Source organism: Bison bison, unplaced genomic scaffold (assembly GCF_000754665.1).
Source record: "Bison bison bison isolate TAMUID 2011002044 unplaced genomic scaffold, Bison_UMD1.0 scf7180017864471, whole genome shotgun sequence".
NCBI lineage: Eukaryota > Metazoa > Chordata > Mammalia > Artiodactyla > Bovidae > Bison > Bison bison.
Window position 1 is genome coordinate 25,566,254 of NW_011495032.1, and position 22,962 is coordinate 25,589,215.

Sequence of the window (22,962 nt, forward strand, 5' to 3'; positions counted from 1 at the left end):
CAGAAGCTTTTAAGTTTAATTAGGTCCCATTTGTTTATTTTTGCTTTTATTTCCAATATTCTGGGAGGTGGGTCATAGAGGATCCTGCTGTGATGTATGTCAGAGAGTTATAAAATATAGTGTTTTAAAATTATAAATTTGAAGTTTATAAGGAAATTTGAGTCTCTGTTGAATGGACTTCTTTTTTGTTACGAACTTTCGTATTACCTATGTCAAATTCCCCTTGATTTCCAAGTGAGGACATTGTTTTTGGTAGGAAATAGGACCAAAGCATCATCACAAATAGATTAATTACCTAACTCTCATTTTCATGATGGCTATATGTTAATTTTATGCTGTATAAATGAAACTGTGTTGCCAAATATAATCAGGTGTTACTTATTCATAGCAAGATGGGAACCACAGTTTGTTACACTTAAATTAATGGAAGAACACCTAAGTAAATCTCTGAAAAATATTTATAACTCATATATGCAAAAATAAATACTTTTTATAATAAAGTATAAAAATGTTCACTTTTCTTATGAAGAAATAAGTGCGTGAGTGAGAGTGAAAGTCGCTCAGTCGTGTCCTACTCTTTGCAATTCTCTAGGCCAGAATACTGGAGTCAGTAGCCTTTCCCTTCTCTAGAGAAGTACAGGATTTGTTTTCTACTCCACCTCCTTATTATTTCCTATTAATTTACATCTATTTGTCAGCTGAAATGCCTAAGTTAAATATACAGCTAGAGTGAATGTTTCTGTGATCCCAAATATTCCACTTTATTAATGGACAATTTTGTTTTTATTTTCCTAGATACCATCACAGCCATGTTAGACTGCACAGATAGACCTGTTCTTCAGGCTATTTTTCTTAACAGTAACTGCTTTGAACATCTCATACGACTGCTACAGAACTGCAAGGTATTTTTCTGTTATTACTATTATTATTGTCTTTAATTTTAAGCTATTATTTTATGTTTTGATTTTATCTCGAACATATTATAACCATAGCTAAATTTGTGGTAAATACACATAACATAAAATTTACCATCTTAATCATTTTTTAAGTATATCATTCAGTGGTATTAAATACATTCTCATTGATGTTGCAACCATTACCACCATCCATTCCCCATAACTTTTCATCTTGTAAAACTGAAATTCTGTATCCATTAAACAATTTCACATTCTCCTGTCCTTTCAGCCCCTGGCAACTACTACAGTTTCTGTCTCTATAATTTTAACTACTCTTAAGTACCTCATATAGGTGGAATTATGCAGTGTTTGATTTTTATAACTGGCTTATTTCATTCAGCATAATACCTCAAGATTCATCCATGTTGTAGCATATTGCAGAATTTCCTTTCCTTTTAAGACTGAAGAGTAACTCATTGTATGGATATATATATATATATATGCCACGTATTATTTATTCAGTCATCTGTTGATGGACTCTTGAGTTGATCTTACCTTTTGGCTATCATGGATAATGTTGCTGTGAACATGAGTGTTACAAATATCTCTTCCAGACCCTACTTTAAATTCTTTTCGGCATATGTTCAGAGTGGGCTTGCTAGATCACATAGTAATGAAACTTTTGATTTGTTGAGGTGCCTTACTGTTTTCCATAGTGGCAGCATCATTTTATGTTCCTGTCAACAATGTACAAGAATCCAGTTTCTCCCATATTCTCATCAACATTTGTTTTCTCCTTCCTCCTCCTCATTCTCCTCCTTTTCTTCTTCCTCTTCTTCCTCGCTTTTATTTTTGATAATAGCCGTCCTAATGGGTGTGAGGTGGTATCATCTCATTGTAGTCTGATTTGCTTTTCTCTAATGATTAGTGATACTGAGCATCTTTTCATGTGCTTATTGGCCATTTATATTGTCTTTAGAAAAATGTGAGGTTCTTGGTGCATTTCTAAATTTTTTTTTTTAGCTTTTTTGTTGTTAAGTTTTAAAATCTTTTTTTTTGTTACACTTATTAAAATTTGGTATGAGCATTTGGTAAGCATATGTTTTTATACTTTTGTTTCATTTAAGATTATTTCATTAGCATTTTCCGGAGAAGGCAATGGCACCCCACTCCAGTACTCTTACCTGGAGAATCTCATGGACAGAGGAGCCTGGTAGGCTACAGTCCATGGGGTCACAAAGAGTCGGACACGACTGAAGCGACTTAGCAGCAGTAGCAGCAGCAGCATTAGCATTTTCATTTGTTATGACTTTAATATTTATATATTATTATATTAAGTGAATATATGACTTACTTAAATATTCCCTATTAGTTAAGTATAGTATTAGTTAAGTATATAGATATTTAACTTGTTTCCAGTTCTGTTTGCTATTACATAATTCTTTAAAATTTCATGGGACAGAATTCTATTTCTAGTACACTATTAGATCAAAGAGCGTACATTTCTTAAAGCAGGGAGCACTGTATGGAAAAAACTTGTAAGTGGAAAATGTAGAAAAGTAGAAAAACAAGAATACTATTAGGGTTCTTGATGTATACCTCCAATTTGCTTATTTTTAAAAGTTTTTACTGATTTACACTTGTAGCAGATTTGCATATGAGTACATAATAACTGATATCTCTGATTATTATATATTTGCATAAATATCAAGATGCCACCAAAAACCTTTTAGAGAGCTTCGTGAAAACCCTTTGAAAATAAAACTACTTCATAGAGCTTTTACTTTCTATTTGAGGTATTCCTTTCATGAATTCCCTGTTGAAAAATACTAGGGGTTCATTCTGATTTTGTGAGAATATTCCAGAATAAAAATTTTAACGTCAGCTCCTTGAATTTTTCCACACAGTTAGGAGAGTATCTTTGAAAGCATTATGTCACTATGTTGCTTAACTTACAGTAAAACTATAAAGAATAGCATAAAATAGTAAACAATATATTGATAAAATAAGTCAGAATGAATACTTACGAAGTCAACACAAGTACCAAATTACCACTGAAGCGTCAAGATTTCTCTGTCTACCTTTTAAAAATCATTCTTGGGGAAGAAATCCGAGGGAGGTGAAAGCAACATAAGAGAAATATTTGTAAAACCTCTGTGTTGTAAAAATGCAGTGTGGCTTTATGAATTATAATGATAACTTCAGTGATAGACAAGATCTCACATGTGTAGAGAAACTGTTAATCACATACTACAGAAGGATGAATCACTAGGATAAAATAATTTCTACTAAAATTTTTGGTATGCATTTATACAGTATGTGAAACTAAGATATAATTTTTAAAAATCTCTGTCATATGGTCAGCAGTACCTTTTTTTTAAGAATACAAAACTGTTTGTTTGACATAGCTGTCATGACAACAAGCTAATATTTACTCTTTCTACCATGTTAGAAGTCAAGGTTTCTTATAATTTAGATCTTGAAACTTGCTGATGGTCATAATGTTTTAAAATTTAATTATTTGACGGGCTTTCCTGGTGGCTCAGTGATAAAGAACCCTCTTGCAAGTGCAGGAAACACTGGTGTGATCCTTGATCCACATGCCGTGAAGCAGCTAAGGCCATTTGCTACACTCTTGGGCCTGTGAGTTGCAATTATCGAAGTCCACAGGCCCTAGAGTCCATGCTCCCTAGAGTCCGTGCTCCATAACAGGAGAAGCCACTGCAGTGAAAAACCCACACATTGCAACAATAGAGTAGCCTCTGCTCTCCACAAATAGAGAAAAAGCCTGTGCAGCAATGAAGACCCAGCACAGCCAAAATAAAAAATAAGTAAATAAATAAAATTTAATTATTTTATGCCATTTGGGCTTCCCTGATAGTTCAGTTGGTAAAGAATCTGCCTGCAGTGCAGGAGACCCTGGTTCTATTCCTGGGTCGGGAAGATCCCCTGGAGAAAGGATAGGCTCAGTTCAGTTCAGTTCAGTCGCTCAGTCGTGTCTGACTTTTTTGCAACCCCATGGACTGCAGCATGCCAGGCTTCCCTGTCCATCACCAACTCCTGGAGTGTGCTCAAATTTTGGGTACCCATTCCAGTATTCTTAGGCTTTTCTTGTGGCTCAGCTCTTAAAGAATCCACCTGCAATGTGGGAGACCTGGGTTCAATCCCTGGGTTGGGAAGATCCCCTGGAGAAGGGAAAGGCTACCCACTCCAGTATTCTGGCCTGGAGAATTCCATGGACTGTATAGTCCATGGGGTCACAAAGAGTCGGACACGACTGACTGACTTTCACTTTCACTTTGATGCTATTTATCACACATTTTGCTTTTGAGAAGAAACCCATTTTGGAGAGGAAAGCTAGGTTTTGGGACCTGAGCCTTTTGTCCTGGCAGTATTCTGTATTTGTGGAATATTCTAGTCAGAATCCCTGTAAATTCCTCACTAAACATTAGAGTTATTAAGTTTTTAAAAAAATTTTGTAAAAAGTAAATGGCTCATAGCTTCATTGAGTTAACCAAGCCCCTTCACCATGATAAGGCTATAATCCATGATGTATTGGGATATAGTCAATTGACAGTGTTGTGATAGTTTAAGGTGAAGAGCAAAAGGACTCAGCCATACATATACATGTATCCATTCTCCCCTAAATTCCTCTCCCATTCAGGCTGCCTCGTAACATTGAGCAAGGTTCAGTGCGCTCTACAGTAGGTCCTTGTTGGTTATCCATTTTAAATATAGCAGGGTATACATGTCTATCCCCAAAGGACTCATTAAGTTTTAAAAACAAAGGAGAACCTTGGAAATAAACTGTCCCAACTCTCTTATTATACAAATAAGGAAATATGTCCTAAGAGATTAACTGACCAGCCCAGGGTTAATGCTAATATATGATGGAGGTAGGATTTCTTACACAGGTATTCTGACCCTAAGCTCATTGTTATATGTGGTTTTTTAACTGTATTATTTGTACTTAAAGCCACTGTTTAGTCAGTAGAAGAATGTTTTCTGTGTATTAGGTATAAGAGAATTACAGGTTTTGTTCACTGTATATACAAACATTTGGTGGAGATAGGTGATATGATTTATGAATGTATAAAAATGTTTGACATATTGTGAAAACTTAAGTTCCTAAATGTGTAATAGGATGCTACAGATGTCTGATTTCTGTTAAAAATTTTTTTTAAAAATAAGGAATGAATCATTTATTCTTTTATATAATAATACAGAATCAAGACAGTTGTCATTTAAATATTCATACCCATTTGAAGCATTGCCAACTAAAGTTTAAAGTATCATAAACAATTCATGAATTACATGGAAATCTTTAGGCTTTCTGCTGCAGTTTCTATGCTTTCTTTTTGCTCTTCTTGCGTGACATTCACCAACCAGTTTAAATACGCATTAATTTCCTTGAATATTTGTGTAAAAACTTTTGAGTTTCATCATACTATAGCATATTTTAAATATAGTTCCAAGGAATCATAAATTTACTTTTGCCTAGAAAATCCCATGGACGGAGGAGCCTGGTAGGCTGCAGTCCACGGGGTCGCTAAGAGTCGGACACAACTGAGCGATTTCACTTTCACTTTTCACTTTCATGCATTGGAGAAGGAAATGGCAACCCACTCCAGGGTTCTTGCCTGGAGAATCCCAGGGATGGGAAGCCTGGTGGGCTGCCGTCTATGGGTCGCACAGAGTTGGACACAACTGAAGCGACTTAGCAGCAGCAGCAGCGCATGATGAACTTTAAATATTTAAGCATTATTTTGTTTTACTATATTAAATTTTGAAAGGGGAGATATGCTTTGAGTTAATGAAAAATTTTTTAAAGCTGTCCAAAAATATTTAAATTAATGTGAAGAAAATAACAGCAAATTTTTAGCAGCAAAGAGGATTCAAAACCATTATGTTGACTTCAGTACTTCGCTGCTGCTGCTGCTAAGTCACTTCAGTTGTGTCCGACTCTGTGTGACCCCATAGACAGCAGCCCACCAGGCTCCCCGTCCCTGGGATTCTCCAGGCAAGAACACTGGAGTGGGTTGCCATTTCCTTCTCCATCAGTGCTTTGCTAGTTGAAATCATTTTTTTTAAATATACATATGTATATAAAGTTTCATTTGAGGACTTAAAATTCTGGAAAGCTTTTGATGTTGTGGCCTTGCTCATCTAATTTGTTTTCTTTACTTTTTTCTCTTTCTTCTTTATATCTACTCTTTAAAATCAACTACCATAGAAATTCATCATCATGACAGTCTTAGTAGAAATGAGAATTTAGGAGAGGAACAACAAAAGAATACCTTATGGAAAAGAGTGTTAGGAATGAATAGACAGAATGGTAAAGTTGAAAGCCTGACTTTGGGAAGCACACCTCTGGACACACATTGCCATAGTGACTTTTGACATTGAACAAGTTTCTTTTTATTTTTAAAATATAGATTTTTATTTACTTTGTAGAAAAATACAGTGTGGAGGTTTCAGAGGAAAAAGAAATATAAAAATATATTTTAAATATTTTTTACAATGCATATATATGTGCATAATATTTAAATTACTACAAAATATAATAACAATATTTATGTGTATATTTTTAATGTAGATGTATTTTCCTTTACAAAATTGGAATACTATGAGTGTTATTTTATTCTGCTTTTAAATATTTTATATCATGAGTCTTTCCATAGTCCATCATGTATTTTTTGAAAGATTACTTTTAATGACTGTAAATATTTCAACCCAGCAGTTCTCAAATCATGAGATCCCCAGGATCATTTTAGGGAGTCTTCGAAGTCTGATCTTAACCAAGTTTCTTTTTGAGGCTAATTTTCTTATTGAACTTTAACCAAAACAACATTATAAATGTCTGAATGCAGAAGCAAATAGGAGAGTTCATTTGTTTTCTCTTAAGCCAGACATTTAAAAAATGTGCAAAAAAATGTAAAAGCAGTGCCATCCTTATCAAAGCATATTTTGGAAAACAGTTATTTTTCATAAATATGTAATTTATAGATACTCCTAATCCCTGTTTCTAGTATACAAGATAGTATAAATTATGCTCAACTCTTGATAATTTGGGAGAGTACTGCTGTAAATTTTTAAAAATTTATTTTTAATTGGAAGATAATTGCTTTTACAGTGTTGTGTTGGTTTCTGCCATACATCAACATGAATCAACCCTGAGTTTTGAGAATATTGCTATAAAATTTTAAACAAAAATATGTGGTCATATAAATTTGGGAAATGCTACACACTGACCTCCCTTGTCAAAGTACATATTAGCATATTTGAGACTCTAAGAAGTATTGCTAGAAAGACCCCTTTTTTAAAGTTAAATAGTAATTCACAAGCATGCATGGCTACAGAACCATTACTACACATTATTTACTACAGTATCTTTAGTCTGTCTCAGTAGCAGTTTCCTTCTTTTCTGAGTCATTCTCTGCTGATTCTCGAAGAATTCAAGAACATTAACTAAGTATTCCTAATAATTATTTAATTATTGCTGTTGTTTCTTATTTTAGTAACTTTGAGTTTCAGAGAGGAATCAATAATAATTAATTATGTAGCATATGTTAGTTGGTCATTGAAAAAATGGATAGTTGATTGTCATTTTAAAGTGGTATACTTCATGAGTGGCTTCCTGGATTTATTTTCAAGAGACATGGCAATCCATTTAAGCTTCGCTTCTACTTATAGGTAACAATTTAATTTTCTTTCTCCATTATTCTTATCTCTGTTTTTAACAGCTATTTTTAAATGCTAACAGTAAGGTGGCAGACAAGAACGAGAAAGACCTTGCCAACAAATTACTGACAGAAATGAATGAGGACCAGGTATCTACAAAGCCTGCATCTTGTATCAGCTGAAGACCAAAATCAGTCAATGGGAGCACCTGTTCCTGTACTTTTCTTCTTATGTTTTAAAGTACACAAACCTTATCTATTTCTAATCTTGAGTAATTATTTTTGAAAATTATTTTAGAAATTAAAAATTGCTTCTATCTAAAAGATAAATATATTGAGATCTTGCTGAGGGATATGAACAGTCAACAGTATCCCATGCATGTATGTGTATTTTCTTTTCAGTTTGAGACATAAAGTACAGGAATGGGATCCCAGTTTCAATGCTGTCCACCTGGTGATGACTCCGTATTTTGGGGGCTTCATTTTCTAAGCATTGTGGTGTATTGGGATCTAGGGCTTTGTTCATGAATATGTTTGATCAATTTTAATATCTTGATTCTTTGCCTCTTGTTGATAAATAATGATTATAATTCAATGGACAACCCAAATCTTGGAGGAAGGGAAGAAGATGCCCAACTCTTTGAGTCATAATTTAGCATATTTTTCTTTTCTAAAAATTCAGCTCTATATAGGTATCAGACAGAAATATAAAATTCATCTCGGTTTTAATTATGCATTATGTAATGTAGTTTGGAAAAATCTACCTATAAAAATTGCTTTCTTGTCTTTCCTAGAATGTCTGAGAGAGCTTACATACCCGATGTCTTTTATTAACATTATCTTAATGACCAGATGTATACACAGATCTACGGTATAAAAAGAGCCATGATAATCTATTATTTTTTCTTCTGGATGTGAAATATCAATTACAGTCTGCTCTTCTGTATTTCTCTAACAGTTATAGTTATCTTTTTTAGAGGTTTACAATTAGTATTCCTGATTAAGGCACTGTGTGCCTAGTTCTCTTCTATAGAGTCTAGAAAAAATCTTAGTTGTATGAAATTCTTTGTGCTAGTAGTTTTCACACTTAGTTGTATGCAGAATGTTTAATGACTATGATATTTATTATACCTGTTACATGTTTATTTTATATAATAGTGTTTAATAAACAAACAACATCCACAAAAGTCAAAATACCAGCTTTAAATAGCTTGCCTGAAAGTAGTAGAGATTAGCTTACAGTGACAAAGATCTAATCCTTGCCCTTTTACTCACATCATTTTTAGTGGGAGGAAAAGAGGGGAATTCTATTTGTGGGATAATGAGTTTCCAGTCATAGTAATATGTTACCCAAAAGTAGATTTTGTGGACTGGTAATTTTTACAACTTTCTAGTCCTCAAACTTGGAGAAGGCAATGGCACCCCACTCCAGTACTCTTGCCTGGAAAATCCCATGGGCGGAGGAGCCTGGTAGGCTGCAGTCCATGGGGATCGCACAGAGTTGGACACGACTGAAGTGACTTAGCAGCAGCAGCAGCAGTCCTCAAACTATGCTTTGGTGGTCAACTAAGTCCAATGATTAACATTCATATTCAGTTTTTTTTTATATCATTGATATTCTATTTTGGTTTTGTTTTCGTTTTGCTCTGAATGCACTACCCTGAAATTTAATACATCTCTTCTTATAGAGGCTTCCCTGATAGCTTAGTTGGTAAAGAATCCATCTGCAATGCAGGAGACCATGGTTCGATTACTGGGTCGGGAAGATCCCCTGGAGAAAGGATAGTCTACCCACTCCAGTATTCTTGGGCTTCCCTTGTGGCTCAGCTTATAAAGAATCCGCCTGCAGTGCTGGAGGCCTGGATTCGATCCCTGGGTTGGGAACATCCCCTGGAGAAGGGAAAGGCTATCCACTCCAGTATTCTGGCCTGGAGAATTCCATGGACTGCATAGTCCATGGGGTTGCAAAGAGTCAGATGTGATTGAGTGACTTTCACTTTCTTCTTTTTGATGAAGCTTAAACAGACAAAATGGAGATGGTATTTATTTATTTTTCCTTACAGCTTTTGGCATTAAAGATTGCCATCTAAAAACATGACAGTGCTTATAGACACACACTTCATTTTCTGTTCTGCCTCAAATTCTGTATTTTATGTACAAATAGATGTACATTGTTGTTTGCAAATGTGATTGATAGATTGGTATAGGTGTATACCAATTCATTTATAAGACTGTTTTATACACCTTATTATATATGCTAATGAAATTTTAACCTAGGAAGTTTCAAGGAAAATTAAGACATATCATGATAGCCTTCCCTCCCTTCCTTTTGAGATTGTCCATTACTTTTAAACAGCATGTATGAAGCTTGGTTTTTTTTTTCCCTTCCCAAAGCATTTTAATGTAATGAGTGAATGTAGCCTTATTCTCTTTGACACATGGCTTATTTTCTGTCAAGTATGTAACTCGTCTTACAGGTTTTGCTGTTTCAGAAATCCATTTCATTGGAAGAGGAATGTATTGCATGTTAAATAATTATTTTTTTTCAGGTTTTCAGAGAAAAGGTTTCCTAACAATATAAATCTTGAATACATTTGTTAATTTCTTTCTTTTTTCCTTTTCTGGTAGGTATTTCAGGGACAGTTGGACTGTTTGGCTGTATCAGCTATTCAGGCTTTGACAGCAGTAATGAACAAATCTCCAGCTGCTAAGGTAAAACATAAGTCCTCAAGCTCTAAAAGGTTGTCTTAGATATACCAGTTTTCACTATGTAATTCCCAAAGTAATATATGAAGTATATAATACATATATTTTCACATATAAAATGAAATAGTTCACACAATATCTCATTTTTGCATAAGAATCACTTTGCTGATAATTTAAAAGGCAGATACCTATGGGCAGTGCTTTTATTCACTGAGGACTGACTGCAAGCTCTGGAGCTTTACAGCATTAGTCAGTGATTGGGAAGAGAGCAGTGGGGTTAAAATGTTGAAAGCATCATTTTAATTGATTATTTGATTAATGCCTTTACAGACTTAAAATTTATATTCTAATTTTTGTTTATTAATAAAGTAATCACCCTTTGACTATTTGGTCAGTTTATGACTGCCTACAGTTTGAACACTTTTCATATGTGAATAGACCTATCAATTTGGGACTTGATTTTCCAGATGGCCTTGGAAATTCTGCTTCTTTGTTTGTAGTCACTGATCCTCAGAATTTTCTTTCCTTTTTCATTCACTACCACTGACTCTGCCCTGCAGCCCACTTACGCTGATTTTGTGCTAGTAGCTTTCCCACTGAGTACTTTTAAGGATTAGTGGCATCTTCTATGTAAAATGGTAAGCAGAGTGCCAGGCACATGGTAAGTGCTTAATAAGTATAAATGTCTGTTTTTATTTTCACCATTTTACTTTCTTTTCTGCCACCTCTTATATATTTCATTCTTCTTAGAATCAGAAATGAATGATCCCTTGTTCCCTAAGCCATGCTTTGAGTCATATTTCTTACATTCCATTGGTTTTTGTTTGAAGACTAACTTTGTCCTGTAAGTGTTACTATAAATAACTCATGGTTATATTACTACTGAATAGGTTTTGGCAACTATTAAGGCTGGCATGGGAATCTAATCTCCATTTATAATAGTTACTTAAGGGAAGAATTATTTTTAAGTTCTAAGTAATTGGTTTATGAGTATAATGGATTGCCTATACTGTATTATAAAATTTAAATCTGAAATGATGTCAAAGTTTTTTTTAAATATAATTTTTAAAACTATGTTATGCATTTCATGGTTTAAAATTGAAAGATTATTTTTTAAAATGCCTTTGGCAAAGAGATTTTCCTCCTGTCTTTGGCCCACAGTCAATGAATTCTCCTTTCTAGAGACTACTAACCAGTCATGCTTGTTTTGTTGAAATCTTTTGATTTTATGAAAAGTGTATATATTTTTGCCTAACTTACTGAACCAATTTATTATTGATAGGTTTTTTGGTTGTCTTTACATTTTACTTTATGACTTTGGGTGCCCACTAATTCAAAAATGCATGTGATTTAGAGCTTATTAAATTGAACTTCGTGCTCCAGATATTTCAGACCATTTAGATACAAAGAACAGAGAGAAAACCATACCCAGTGTTTTTCTGGCCACTACTCAAAATTGCCAGGAATCTTTAAAATAGTTCTTTGAGGCTGCTGACTCCTGTTATCCCTAAAATCTCCTCATTTTTTTCTCCATTTTTATTTTGACTTCAAGTAGTACTGTACTAATAACAAAGCACGTGAGGAAAATAAAGGGATCTGCAAGTAATAGAACAGTTTTATAACAATTTTTTCAATTCCAATTGTTTTACATATTTTATAACATTGTATTCCAGAAGGTATATGGAATCTTGATATTTAAGATGAAGACATCTGACTTAAGAAAACAGAAATACTGAACTCATGATCTTTTTAATATTATTAACTTAAATGAATATTATTCAACATCTTTAATATTTTAACAAATTCAGTCTTAGAAAATCTGCTTTGATGTATTAATTTCTTCTCCCTTAGGAAGTATTTAAAGAACGAATTGGTTATACACATATGTTTGAAGTATTAAAATCACTGGGTCAGCCACCACTGGAGCTACTTAAAGAACTTATGAATATGGTGAGATTTTTTTTAGCTTTATTAAAAGAAGTTCCATTTTCTTTGTATCAAAGATGGTGTCTAATTTTTTGTTTCTTATGTTGCTTTACAGGCTGTAGAGGGTGACCACACTTCAGTGGGTATTTTGGGCATTAGTAATGTCCAGCCTCTCTTGCTTCTTATCCAGTGGCTTCCAGAGCTAGAATCCCATGACCTGCAAATCTTCATCTCAGATTGGCTGAAAAAAATTTGTTGTATTAACAGGCAGAGTCGAACTACTTGTGTCAACGCAAACATGGGAATTAGAATCATCGAAGCCCTTAATTCCCATTCTTGCCTCCATCGAACTTGTGCTGAGAACTTGATCGCTCTCCATGGTTCCTTGGGGAGTCAGTCAGTGAGCTCAGAAGAAATCCGCCAACTACTAAGATTGCTAAGAGTGGATGAATCTGAATCTGTTCACCCCTATACCACTCCTGTAACTCGAGCAATCCTGACAATGGCCCGAAAACAAAGTCTAGAGAGTGCTCTTCAGTATTTTAATTTGTCACATAGTATGGCAGGAATTTCTGTGCCTTCCATACAGAAATGGCCAGGGTCTGCCTTTTCTTTCAATGCTTGGTTTTGCTTAGATCAGGATCAGTTGACTCTTGGCAACGCTAACAAAGGAGGAAAAAGAAAACAATTATACAGGTACTGGTAAAAGTTATGGAATATAAATGGATCCTGTCCTAACAATATCTGCTGTGATTCTTCAATAGGAAAATGCTTTTCAAAGCTTCTACTTTTATATGTACAACAATTTATCTGAAGCCTCTCCTTAGGATGTACACAGTTTAATTTTAAGCTTATTTCATAGTAATAATTGTACATTCAAACATTTTGCTAGTTCTGAAGCTAATTTGGACACAAAGTTCCTTCTTAAAATTATTGTAAAAGTGGAGGAAAAAGTAATAGTAAACTTGAAAGTGATTGGTGATTTCTCTGTTCAATTGAGGATGCTACTATACCTTTATATGAAGGACCTGAAAATCTATGTGCTTTCAAACTTGTTATTTCAGTAACTAATAATTTTTACTATGCCTTGTGATTTTTTTTTGGAAAGTTATACTTTTCTAAGAATTTGTCCATTTCTTCCAAGTTGTCCATTTTATTGACATGTAATTGCTCATAGGAGTTTCTTACAATCTTTTGTATTTCTGTGTTGTCTGTTGTAATATCTCCATTTTCATTTCTAATTTTATTGATTTGATTCTTCTCCCTTCCCTTGTGATTTTTTAAAGACCTTTATTCATGCTTTCTGAATCTTATTTGGAAGAATTTTGAAGATTTTAAAATTTATAGTTTTGTTAGCAATTGCTAATGGCATTCTGTGTCTAAGGCTACTTTTTATAATTAACTAAACCTGTGCCTAAGAAAGATTTAAAAATCATCTCTGAGGCAAGGTGGAATTGATGAGGTACGACAATAGAATGTCAGCCACAGTGTTTTGATAAAGATATTCATGAGGAAGTTATGGTGTGTACCCCAGTGATGATAAAACTGGACAGCTGATTTCAAAAGTTCTGATAATACGTATTTTTGTTAGCTTTTTTACAGGAAGTGGTATGGGTTTTGAAGCTTTTATTACCCATTCAGGTATGTTGGTTGTGGCAGTGTGCACGAAAAGAGAATATGCGACAGTTATGCTTCCTGACCACAGTTTCTGTGATTCCCTCTGGGTAAGACTTTAGGGCATCACATTTAACTTCTTGGTTCTTTCCTTTAAAAAACACATTTTATGCATGTACATCAGGTGTTGTCATCTAGTTTTTGAGAGTTCATCTTAAATTTTACTTATACAGGAGTTAATACCATTTTTTATAATAATTGTAATTTCAGCAGTAATAATTTTTCTGCTAAAAAATTACATTGAAATGTTACGATTTCTTTCAAGTTTTCTAGAATCAAATTTGATTTTGAATTTCAATTTTAAATGAGAACAGAGGTTGTTAAAAATAATGCATTTCCATTGCTTTTCTTAAAAAATAAAAGGCTTCTCATTAGAAAAAGTTATTCTAAAGAATACACACAGACTTGGAAAATGCAGAAAAGGTACTATGTTATAGTTGTGTATAGATTTTTTAGAATATTGAGAAGTGCTTTTATAGTACTTCAAGCAAAATTGTTATTTACTGTAACAACATCATTTTAATCAAAATTTAGTTATGCTTAAACTTACTCTTCTACTGTTCACACAAACTAGTTATGTAGTAATACTCTGAAAACATTTGTCATCCCAAGGACTTAATGCAATTTTTACTTTTTAAGTATATGTTTTATTTTACCAGCACAACATAACCATTGTTCACATGCCTGGAAAAAGGCCCTTTGGTCAGAGCCTTGTGTATATCTATGACAATGGACAGCAGAAGGTCTCTGCCCCGCTGAGATTTCCTGCCATGAATGAAGTAAGCACATCTAACCTACTCTTTATGCAACCAGTTGATTGTGAACTCTTGAACATTTTTCCAACTTAATATGTAAGGTTCTATTTATTCTAAATATGTGCCTCTAAGTTTTTGTATTTTCTATATACTAAGATACAATAAGTAATAATTCTATTTGCCTGTCATCAGTAGATGAAGTCAGACTAACGTATAATAAAGAAAAACAAGGACGAAACACATGTAATTAATGCTTAGAAGAAAAAAAGGCTCATGACAGGATAACCAAAGAAATTGACTAGACCAGGCTGAAGGATTGTTTAATAAAGCTCTCCAAGTATATGAAATAATTAGATGGTTATGATGGACTCTTTGCCATCAATGAATTTAAAACAGTGAAGAAACTTTAGATTTTTATATTGTAGTTAGGTAGAATTTATTTACTGAGAAGATTCTTATAGAACATTATAAAAGTTCTTTGAGAATTTTTGGATATTTTTGAAAGGGCCTTTTCTGAAGATAGTGGAATGGATTAGGTTATTTCCCAAGTCCTTCTAGGATTCCAGTAATTTCTTGTTGTTTATGTCAGTGATCACTTCAGGATAACCTGTAATTAGCAGTATTAAACTGATGTGTAATTCTTTGTTTATAAATTTTAAGGGAGAAAGGTGGTTTTCTCTATTTTAGAATACAGCAAAAAAATATTTTAAAAATACATTCATTAACATTCAAAATTTACAAAAGGATGTAAAGTGAGTTTTAAAAGTAATGCATCCAAATTCCACAGGCCAAATGTAACATCTGTAATGTTGTCTTATGTATACACACACACACACATCATGATCCAGTAAAAATAAACCTTTGTTTTTTAGTGTGGTGCTAAATTTTATGTAGTTTCATTTTAAATATGAGGATGAAGTTTTACTTAAAATGTGTAATTTATTAAGTTTGTTTGCTTCTTAATATTTTAGCCTTTTATTTCTTGCTGCATTGGTTCGGCTGGGCAAAGAACCACCACTCCTCCACCATCCCAAATCCCAGATCCACCTTTTTCTTCTCCTATTACTCCTCATCGGACATCATTTGGTGGAATTTTGTCTTCAGCCTCCTGGGGAGGGACAACTGAAAAATCAAAATTGATTACCAAATTGATATCGGCTGGAACCCAAGACAGTGAATGGGGATGCCCCACATCTCTGGAGGGTCAGCTGGGGTCTGTTATCATCTTCTATGAAGCACTGCAGCCTCCTCAGGTGAAGGCGTTATATTTAGCAGGTGAGCATGTGCCATCATACTGCCTAATTAAATTGAAATAGTTTTTTTCTGTTGCCTATATTTATTCTGGAGAATATATTTGATCTGAAGAGTGTACAGTTGGCCCTTGAACAACTCTAGGATTAGGGGTGCCGACCTTTCATGCAGTTAGAAATCCAGCTATAACTTAGAATTGATCCTCTGTATATGTGGTTCCTTTGTGTGTGTGGTTTTGTATTGTAGATACAGAATTGTAGTACTGTAGTATTTACTACTGAAAACAATCGCGTTCAAACCCATATTATTTAAGGGTCAATTGTCCTTGTTTTGATTAAAGCTGAAAGGGAAAGAGAAGCCTATCGCACACCATACATTCATTCCCTTTGGCTTTATTGTGATTTTGACAATATAACGTAATGTTAAGGTATGCAATGTGCTGATTTGATACACATACATTGCAAAATGATTACCATAATAAAGTTAGTTAACATCTTCATCTCCTTCCATAATTACCATTTTTTAATGTGTGTGTTAATAACATTTAAGATTTACTCTCTTAACAACTTTCAAGTATATTGTACATCATAATTAATTACAGTGCACTTACTAGCAGCAGCAGCAGCAGTGGTAAAGAACCGCCTGCCAATGCAGGAGACTTAAGATATGCAGGTTTTATACCTGGGTCGGGAAGATCCCTTCTTGGAGGAGGACATGGCAACCCACTCAACTATTCTTGCCTTGAAAATCCCATGGACAGAGGAGTCTGGCAGTCTGCAGTCCATAGAGTCGCAAAGAGTAGGACATGACTGAAGCGACTTAGCATGCACGTACCTTTTTTGGTAGGCATAAATAAAGCAGACATTGGGAAATATTTCAGAGATCATCAGTAATACTGTTTGTATTATTCTGTTAGGTCTGCCATAACAAAATACCACAGACTGGATGTTTAAACACTGTTTTCTCACATTTCTAGAAGCTAGAATTCTAAGATCAGGTTTCGTCTGGCTTGGTTTCCTGAGAAGCCTCTATTCCTGGCTTGTAGGTGTCTGCCTTCTTGCTGTATCCTCACAGGGAGTATTTCCTCTTTTTATAACGGGCTCTATTAAATTAGGGTCTGACTCTTAGGGCGTCATTTGGCCTTAGTTACCCCTTAAAGTCCCTATCTTCAAATGCGGTCACATTGTGAAATTTTGGGCAGGAGGCGCATAATACAATCTATGGTACTGCCAGTACTTTTGACAGATTTTAGTACATTGATGAAACAAAATATAAGTCTGTCTGTATAAGAAATCACGTAATTGATTCTAAAATCATGAGTCTTATTCAAGACTTGTCATTTTTTATAATTTATATCATAATAATCTGAAGAATTCATGAAGGCATTAGAATAAGGAGTCCTTTGATAAAATTACAAGCTGTTTTCGTTTTGGCCATTTTTTTCTTTTGGCTCTGATTTTAAAGATACATGCTGGTTGTTATTGGATCATAACTGTTTTCAAAATTATGTCTGTATTTTAGTAGAATGTTTAGGAGTTAAGCCTACAACTAGTTATGTGTATTAAATCAACAAATTAGCTTAGTATTTGTCAAAATATCTTTTTAGATTACATGGGGTTTTGAGATGAATGTCTCTGTCCATACTTTAACAGTTTGTATTAGAACCTTGTCATTATTTTAAAACTCATCAAAACATTTGAAGTTGATCTTTAATTTAAATAAATTCCAAGTTAATAATAAATCATTTAGTGTAGTCCTAACAGCTATATAGCTTAGATTTTGCTCTTAGTTTGTCTTACATCAAATTTTATTCCTATGAATAATAATTGTTTTATAGTATTCATTAAATAGTAATGTTTTATAGTAATCATTAAAAATGAGTATTTTTAATGGCTACATGATATTTCACTGAATTCACTATGTATGATTTAGATTGTTTATAATTTTAATGTTGATAAAAGCATCAAATATTAAATATGATGAACTATTTTACCAATTTTTTTTCATGCTTTGGTGGATTTGCTTATGATAAGTTCCCAGGATAAATATTTAAAGTGGGTGAATATTTTTATGGCTCTTAATTCCATTTTACCTAATCAGTTTCCATAAGGAATATACCAATTGACAATGTCTACCAGTAACAAAATCTACCAGACTCACCACTGCTGCATTAAGATGGAATGATTAATATTGTTTTCTCTATTTTTTGTGTAAAATGTAACCTTATTGTTTTTAATTTATTTTTTAATTGGAGAAAAATTGCTTTAGAATGTTGTATTGGTTTTGGAACCTTGTTTTAACTTTTTTTTTTATTTTGTTAGTAAAGTCAATAATCTTTTTTTATTTGTAATTCTTATTCCACTCATTTGTTATTCCATTTCTATAATAACTATTCACATTATTGATTGGTTGTTTTGCCATTTTATCTTACAGTTTTGAATGTTTTACTTTCAATAAATATATAAGCTTTGTTATATTTTATATTAGTTTTTGATGCTATATAAAATTTCTTTTCTGTAGTAGACATTGATCAACCCTTTCCTGCAACTTTACTTGTGTTGGATAAATTGGAGGTGATATAAAAATAAAGTACATTTTGGCTAGTGTGTTTTAACTGTATTATATAAGACGTTTGAAACGGCTAATTAAAAATTTCTTTCTGATTACACACAACTGAGGAGGCCATATATATTCAATGATACGTGTGTGTTTGTGTGTGTGTATAATTTTTAGGTCCAAACTGTTTAAGCCCTTGGAAATTTCAAGAGTCTGACATGGCTGACCTGCCTGGTAACGTCCTTCTTCACTACACTGCAAAGGTCAGAGTAAATGTGTGGACTGTTCATGTAGCTATAACTATGTTGTGAACTAAAATTCCATTTTTATTCCTTTTGTCATTTCAATGGGTAATTGAGAAGAAGGGGCTTGAATTATCATTAAAAATTATAAATTTTTAAAAGAAAATGGGGAGCAGTAAAAATTATGTTGCAGCTCTCAACTAGGGTTCAGATGTTATGTCATTCCAGTATTATAAATGGGAATGCTTGTAGTGGGAATTTGTACTAATGAATCAACTTAAATGTGAAGTTCCCTGCTTTATAAACCTTAATGGAAATTAACAGATAACTTTAGCAGTTAAAGAAAGTTGCAGAAAAACCTAATTTGAATATAACTAAAATTGTTGGTAATATAAGGGAAAATAGTGTCTTATGTCAGTGGTTTAACTTTCCTGTCATTATAATTTTTTGTACTAATGGGACTAAGACGTTGAATTTTTAAAAAAAGTAAAATATCTGTTTTGCACATACTGGTTTAGAATAGAAAGAATTTTAACTTATATGATTAGTGAATGATAAGTTCTGGCTCAAACTTATCTGTCAGATGACAAGCAGAAATGACCTGCATTTTATGAGTGAGTGTGTTAGAATCTAGTCCTTGATTCTTTTAAAAGACAGAGAATAGTAACACTAAACTTAATATTGTAGGCATCTTATCATTGAGTATACTATATACCTTTTAAAATTATGATGAAATATTCCATATATAAAGTTATGTTTTGTCTTAATTGTGCTTAGCTGTTTGCCATTCTTTTTCTTTTATTTTTAGGCCTGCAAAAATGCGATCTGTCTTGATTTATCTACTAATTGTTTCCATGGAAGGTTAACAGGAAACAAAGTAGTAAACTGGGACATTAAGGTAAGTTAATGGTGAACATTGGGCAGCATATTATCTAAGTGGACTGATCCTTTAAAAACATTTGTCTTTTGAGCAGCCCCAGATTGATCTGAGTAAATCCAGTTTAAAATATCTGCAGGTGAACAGTTTGAAGGATAAACAAATAAGTAGTTGAATGACTATTTAATTTTTTTGTAACTTAGTTATCTTTTTAAGTTATGCTGTCAGTTTTCATAAGAAAAATATGCTGCCCTCATTAATTGCTCCACTTTTAAGATATTTAATCCCTAAAACTATGTAACAGATTTCAAACCCTCAGAGACTTCACTGATTATCCCTTTTCTCCTATATCATACACTTCTTGTCTAGTCTCCTGTCCATCAGCTTTAAACAAACTTAGATTGTTCTTCTCTGAGGTTAAAGAGTAATTTTCCCTCTTCTCCAACACACTGTCTAGCTGTCACATCTGGTTTGCCTTTTTCCTGTGCCTCATATTTATGTCTCATCTGGATATATTTTTGCTTCTGTCTAAAGGCCTCTACTTATTTCCAAGTACTCTTCTTCTCATGAGTACTTGTACCAGTTTTTATTATTTCACTCATCATGAATAGTTTAACGATTTGCTTGCTTGATTCTCCAGTAGTCCTTAAGAACTTCAAAGAAGGGACCACTGCTTTTTCCACCAGTGCCTGGCGCCTGGGATATACAATAAGATCATTGACTGAGTGATTATAAATTAGTAAAGATTATTTGGGCTAATGTGAAAGTCAGAGACATCCTGTTTCTAAAATATAGAATTTCTTTAGAAGATATATTAAATAGAAACTATAGCCTAAGTACAATAAAAATAAAAGACATTTATGTTGGAACTTGCTGGTAAATCAGCAAAGAAAATAAAACCCTTTTATCTTCTAGTCATTTAATACCAATCATATAAGCTTATTGTTTCAATGAATAGAAATCATTAGGATAATTCTGCCTGGGCTAAAATGAATCCATCAATTTGTATTATTCTCATGTTATTCATGTGATATAAAGCTTTTTTCTCTTTGAGATAACACTTATTCTTACCTGTTAACATAGTAAGATTTATGACAGTTTGCCAGTTTATAAGTTAACTTTTGATGACCTATAAGATTGATTTTATAAGGCCAGTTCTATGAATTACTTATATAGAGAAAGCTGATTATCTGTCATACATTATACTTGAAATTCAAAGCAGTCTTTGAGCCTTGAATATAGCTATGCAGAAGTCAAAAAGAAACAATTATCAAGAAAAAGACTATTGCTTTTTTATACTGCAGCAAAATCAAAGAAAAAAAAATTTAAATGACAACTGGAAAAAAATGCTTTCCATCCAAAATTCTAGTTTACTGATTACAAAGCCCTTAAAAATCAATATGAAAAACAAGCAAAGACTAGGAAGAAGTTGTTTACAGACTTAAGCTATGTATACATGGCAGTTCAGAACATTTTAGCAGTCTAATCTTACATAGCACCCCCTATATGTCAGGCACTAAGCACTTTTCGTGTGTTAGCTTACCTCATCCTTGTAACAACTTTACAGAGTGGAAATTAATATTATCTTTATCTTACAGATGTGGAAACTGAGTCCTGGGAAATAACTTGTCTAAGATATTGAATATATCTGAATATATTTTGCTATCCACAATAGTCACTTTGAACTTAGGTTGAAGCCACTGACTCCACTTTTTTGTAAACTTAGAGGAGTCAGTCATATTTGTAATGCAAATACATTCTGTTTTTTCATGACTTATTCTCCTGTTTGTTATGCCTTATTGCCTTGTGACAGTTGTTACTTCTTACATCATTAATGATAATGACATGTACTTAGAGGGTCATGTTTGGATTGCCTGTCTTTTGAATTTGTAAACTTTGGAAAACAGAGGTGCATTAAAAATGGTCTGGCCTGGCTAATAAACACAGGAAAAGATGTTCAATATCACTTTTTATTAAGAGAATTGCAAATCAAAACTGCAATGAAATATCACCTCACACCAGTCAGAATGGCCATCATCAAAAAACCCGCAAACAAGTGCTAGAGAGGGTGTGAAGAAAAGGGAACCTTCTTGCACTGTTGGTGAGAATGTAAATGGATATAGCCAGCATGGAAAACAGTATGGAAATTCCTTAAAAAACTAAAAATAAAACTACCATACAACCCAGCAATCCTACCACTAGGCATATACCCTGAGGAAACCAAAATTGAAAAAGACACATGCACTCCAGTGTTCATGGCAGCACTGTTTACAGTAGCTAGGATGTGGAAGCATCCTAGATGTACATTGACAGATGAATGGATAAACAAGCTGTTGGAATATTACTTAGACATAAAAAGGAACACATTTGAGTCAGTTCTAATGAGATGGATGAACTAGAGCCTATTATACAGAGGGAAGTAAGTTAGAAAGAGAAAAACAAATATTGTATATTAATGCATATATATGGAATCTAGGAAGATGATATGATGAGCCTATTTGCAGGGCAGCAGTGGAGACACAGACATAGAAAACAGACTTACGGACATGGAGTGGGAGAGGAAGGAGAGATGGATGAATGGAGACAGTGGCATGGAAACATATACACTACCTTATGTAAAATAGATAGCCAATGGGAATTTGCTGTATGAAACAGGGAACTCAAACTGGGGGTGTGTAACAACCTAGAGGGGTGGCAAGGTGTGGGAGGTGGGAGGGGTGTTGAAGAAGGAGGGGCATATGTGTACCATGTGTGCCTAAGACAGATTAATGTTGATGCATGGAAGAAACCAATGCAATATTGTAAAGCAATTTTTCTTCAATTAGATATAAATTTAAAAAAATGATCTGGCTTTGTCTCTCTTGAGTATTCATTATGGTGACCCTTGAGGCTGCCCTTAAAGCATATATATGCCCATACAAGGTTCCTTTAGCTTAGGCTGTTGTACACCTTGCTTAAAACTTTAGCAAATTATAACCTCATACATGCTGAATAGGTATTAAATGATAAAATTGCCCATGCATCTTAAGATTAATCAACTGTGGTTTCCTCTTTCAGGATGTTATAAATTGCATAGGTGGATTAAATGTACTCTTTCCTCTATTGGAACAAATCAGCCACTTTGGTGAAGGACAGATTCCTGAAGGATTGAATGAAAGCACAGTTTCTGAGTTGATAACACCTGTAGAAGGAGATTGGGTGGTATTGACCTCCACAAAGGCATCAGGTATTTAGCTGAATTAATGTGAAATGGTCATTGAGAAATGTGAGAATTAATTGGAAATGCCTTGCTACCATTTGTAGCTGAAGTGGTCCATTCCTAATTTTCCTAATGGAGTTCAGAAGATTCATAATACTTTGTTCAAAACACTTAGGATGTTGACTGTACTCTTGACTATC

The 22,962-nt window shown here is 33.6% G+C and overlaps 1 protein-coding gene across 8 annotated transcripts in view; it reads left to right on the plus strand.

Moving 5' to 3' along the window:
- Positions 1–22,962, plus strand: part of NBEAL1 (neurobeachin-like 1) — a 157,066-nt gene that overhangs the window by 52,691 nt on the left and 81,413 nt on the right. For 6 of the 8 annotated variants that reach the window (XM_010861006.1, XM_010861007.1, XM_010861003.1 and 3 more), the window contains 11 exons: positions 796–902; positions 7,640–7,726; positions 10,205–10,288; positions 12,134–12,232; positions 12,324–12,904; positions 13,800–13,932; positions 14,542–14,661; positions 15,609–15,912; positions 18,622–18,707; positions 19,495–19,584; positions 22,621–22,789. In XM_010861006.1, coding sequence (XP_010859308.1) covers positions 796–902; positions 7,640–7,726; positions 10,205–10,288; positions 12,134–12,232; positions 12,324–12,904; positions 13,800–13,932; positions 14,542–14,661; positions 15,609–15,912; positions 18,622–18,707; positions 19,495–19,584; positions 22,621–22,789 — 1,860 coding nt within the window. The remainder of the gene's footprint in view (positions 1–795; positions 903–7,639; positions 7,727–10,204; positions 10,289–12,133; positions 12,233–12,323; positions 12,905–13,799; positions 13,933–14,541; positions 14,662–15,608; positions 15,913–18,621; positions 18,708–19,494; positions 19,585–22,620; positions 22,790–22,962) is intronic. The other 2 variants (XM_010861008.1, XM_010861009.1) reach the window with 1 other exon arrangement.